General features: G+C 54.4%; 1 protein-coding gene across 1 annotated transcript; it reads right to left on the minus strand.

The window, feature by feature from the left end:
• Positions 1–2,095: 2,095 nt before the first annotated feature.
• Positions 2,096–2,764, minus strand: LOC108385974 (putative UPF0607 protein FLJ37424). Its single transcript, XM_017643588.3, has one exon. The coding sequence runs from the start codon at positions 2,762–2,764 to the stop codon at positions 2,096–2,098; it is 669 nt and encodes a 222-aa protein (XP_017499077.3).
• Positions 2,765–4,256: the final 1,492 nt, after the last annotated feature.

Raw genomic sequence — 4,256 nt, forward strand, 5'->3', positions numbered from 1 at the left:
TGTGCTGATGGAAACCAGGAACACCAGGGGTTCCAATCATAGGAATGATGTTGTCCTTTTCCTTTGCACCTTTCTGGGCAGGTGTGCCCCAGGTGCTGGGTATGAAGGTGGAACTAGAAATGGGTAGTTGGGCACAGCAACAGTGCTGGCCTGTTTGGTGGCATTTTGGTATGCCCAGGTGAGCCCCTGCTACCCTGATGGGAGGTGTTAGCAGGCATGGTTTTGACCCACATTTGTTTTTCATGATGGTGGTCCCTCCACACATAGGAGATCTTACATGTCAAGCTGGGCTCCAGGCACACTGATGGAGTGTGGGGATACTGTGGCCTCCCATCATGGGGACAGTAGGGTGGCCTCCTGTTGCTGCACCATCTTTGTTTAGGACTGGGGAGCCCACATGCTTAGATTTAAGGTGGTCTTCATAGGGTGTCCTACCATTGAGCTACTTGCCTGTCCTCCTGGCGCAGCCATGCTGTGGCCCTATAGAGCCCCCATTATCTCACTGTGAAGAGGAGTACGAGTGCCACATTCGCTCTTCCTGTGTGACTTCTTGCTGACTGGGATGCCTGTGGATGAGTGGGGCCTGGGGCAGGCACACTGAGCCCTGGTTTCCTTCCATTCACAGGGGCTGCAGCAGCTGCCGTGGAGGTGTTTGCCTGTCCTCCTGGGGTAGCCATGCTGTGGCCATACAGCGTCCCCGTTATCTCACTGTGAGGAGGAATACAAGTGCCACATTCGCTCTTCCTGTGTGACTCCTTGCTGACTGTTTGGGATGCCTGTGGATGAGAGGGGCCCAGGGCAGGCACACTGAGCCCTGGTGTTCCCCCATCCATAGGGGCTGCAGGGGCTGCCAGCATGAGTGGGCCTGGTGGGGTACCCGTAAACAGCTTCTATCCCAACTCCTGGGTATGCTGGTAGGAAATCTAAGTGCACTGGTGTTGCCACTGGGAATACCAAAGGCTGGCTGGGTGTTGACAGGGGTGCCAAATGCAGGAACTGGCAATGTGATACCTGCGAGGTTTGGTTGCATTTTGCTGCCTCTGGGTGACTGGGTGGCAAGAGAGCCTGGGGCCACCTGTTTTCTGAGAGGTTTTTTGGCTTCTTCCCATCAGAGTTCCAAGAAGTGCTTGGAAGTCAGATTATTGGGTTAGAGAGATGGGTGGAAATTGCATTTTTTCTGCCAGCTACTTTGGAAGGTAAAAAGGTGGAGACATGGGCTGAAGCAATACAGCCTCTGCCTGATTTGTTCTGAGATCCAGGAGGTACCATGAAAGCCAGGAAGTGATTTGTCCCAGAGATGGGGAGGATGGAAAATGACAGCCTGGGAAGGTGGTGATATGTTGTGGTATCATCATCAACAGTAGTGTTTGCAGAGGTGCCGCCTGCTGCATTGTGGCAGACTGAAGGAGCCATGAGGAATGAGCCGGAGAATGCAAGAACCTTGGGGAGATGGGCTTTCTGGGGCTGCCCATTAAGAATCCCAGTTGTGGGCTGAGTGGTGGCTTGGGGGCCAGTGGGGTGGTTAAAAATTAGGGCATGGCTAGGGATCAACAAAAGTGGGTTGGTAGGGACTGGTAGTTTGCAGGGTGCCTGTGGTTCAGTCTCCCTGTGAAGTCTGGGGGAGAAGTGTGAAGATGGCAGCATGGGAAGGGGGAGTTGTGTCCATGTTCATAGCAGGATCTGAAGTAGGTCGGGGGCAAGCCTGCAGGTGCCTTGGTGGCCATAGTGGGATGGCCTGCAGTGGAAGTGACTGATGGGACAGTGAGAACAGAGTTATTGAGGGAAGCAGTGAGCTGGAAGCGAGCTTCTGTCCCAACTGCCGGGCATGCTGTGGAATTCCCACTGCAGGGACCTCTAAGGTATGAGTGGTCAAGGGCCTGGAGCCTACAGTCTCTGGGGCAGGTGGGGAGGAGGAAGGGGCAGGCTGAGTGGCGCTGCCATCAGCCATAACCTCTATTTTATCCTCCAAGTTTTTGTTTCTCTGACAGTCAGTGCTCTTCTCCAGGTTGCTCAGGTTTTGGGCAACAGCTAAGCAAGGAAGGCTAGGACATGGGGGAAGCTCCCTGTCATCCCATGGTGCTGATAGTGGCAGTGGCTACAGCAACAGGAGCGCCAGAGGCATGAACGCTTTCCTCATGTGGGACCTGCTGCTGGCAGGTCCTGGCAAAGAGCTCCTGGATGGCATGACTGCAGGCTTCGTGCCCTGCGTCTTCTTCCCAGACGGCAGTGAGTCTGCAGAGCTTGGCTGATGATCTTCACCTGGCACTGCCTCCGTGCATGCCTCCGGCAGCCAGGAGCAGCATGAAGTTGGTTCAGAGAGCACTGCTGCTTCTGGATCAAGCCTTCCAGGAGGCGGGACATCTCCATAAGGGCTGCAAGAAGCGGCGGCCATATGGTCTTCAGAGGAGGAGCTCACCTGAGACATCTGGGTGGTCTCACTCAAGCCAACTTCTGGGGGTCTAGGATGGTGGTCCAGAGGCCCCGGCCTGCACTCCAGGGAGGTGAGAACTCTGCTGGTGTCTAGGGGCCTAGATGTAAATAACATATCCCCACTGCCATGGGGGCCCCTGTTCTCATCATCCTGCCCTGTGGGCTCTACGTGATCCCCCTCCTCTTCTGTCACCCCTTCTGCAGGCTCCTTTTGGACCTCCACTTCTGGATGAGGAAGTGGGAGGTGAATGGCTGGCACTGGCTTCCCAGCCTTGGCTACCTGCTCAGGTCGTATATGCAGGAGAGTACATATCTTCCCTGAAAGAGAAGCCATGCTCCTGGCTAGTAAGTGTCCGAACATCCTGGAATTACACGCTGAGAGGGTGGGCTTCTTTGGTGGATCTTTCCAGTTCATCAAGGGCTGGACGCCCAGAGGGGAGCATCTGGACTGCTGGATAGGATATCACCTCTGCAGCTGGATAGAAAAGCCCCCTGATTGTGGCACATGATCCGGGCGGATCAGCCCACAACCATTGCAGTCGGCAGGTGCAGGAACAGCAGGGTGCTCCCTGGCAGAAGGGGCAGTGTCCTGGGCGGGAGAAGCAGACAACAACGATGGCGGGCCTGGGGATGGTAGGGGGATGGGGCACTGAACTTAGGAAGGAAATTGCCCATACAGACAATCAGTTGTGTGCTAAAGGATCCAAGAGTAGAGTATGAAACTAGGAGAGTGTCTCCGTTGCTTCTGACTCTTCTCGAGGCCAAGCACACAGTAAGCTAGCTGCCCTGCAACTGCAGTTGTCACCTGGGTATGTTTCACAAAGGCCCCCAACTGGGGGCAGCTGCCCACCCCCCCCAGGTGACCTCACCAAAGGTCAAAGGGCATGGTGGGATTTCCAGCACCTGGGACCGCCCACTGACAGTTGCAGGTGGTGGGCACCAGGTAGACCACCATGAGGGACCATTCAGTGTTGCAGTGGGTGCATCCATCAGCACTCACACCATCTGGGCCCTGGCTCTGCAGGTCCCTCAGCACCCAGTGTGTGGTGGCCAGCCTGGTGCCCCCAGGGTTCCAGAGGCCAGGGCCTGCTCAAAGCCACACCTCACCCGGGCCTTCCCAGCTTCTCCAGGAGGCTTGGAGCCAGACCCGCCTTCTCTGCAGCCACCAGCCAAGCAGGTGATTTCAGAGGAGAGGACTGGAGGCTGCACCTTACTGGACAAGGCAGCCCACAACATCCTTCCTAACAGGCAGGTCCTTTCTTTGCTTCTCAGAAAGTAGGTTAGGGACTGCCAGTTGTCAGTATAGCACTATCCCACTTTAATTGAGCCTTAAAGCCCAGATTTTCTCTTTGGTCTAGTTTGAAGAATCCAAATGTCTAAAAATTATATTTTATGTAAATTTTGGTCTGTCCTGAAAGAGATTTATCAGTGGATTATTCCATGTGGAATAAAAGCCAGTTTCTCTGGCCTTCTTGGACTAAATCACATCTCATTCATGTCTAGAAAGCAAATGTCTCATTTATTGCAAGTTGTAGTGGTACAATGTATTTATTAGCTTAAGTCAGATCTGCACAATTTGGTCCTTGTGAGCCTGTCAGCTGGGGCTGCCGTTCCCTACACAGTATTGGCATAGTGATAATTGGTAGAGAAGCCGAAGGGAGGTGGAGTTGCGGGGCCTGCAGGGGGAGCTCTCATTCCCACCCCCTTGGTCTATCGTGGACCCCATAGAAAGAACAGAAGGACATCTGGCAACTCCATCTTGGCCACTGTCACACCCAAAAGAAGAGTTTCTGTCTCCCCCAGCAGCAGCCCCCAAAAGAGCTCAG

Source organism: Manis javanica, chromosome 2 (genome assembly GCF_040802235.1).
Source record: "Manis javanica isolate MJ-LG chromosome 2, MJ_LKY, whole genome shotgun sequence".
Classification (NCBI taxonomy): Eukaryota; Metazoa; Chordata; class Mammalia; order Pholidota; family Manidae; genus Manis; species Manis javanica.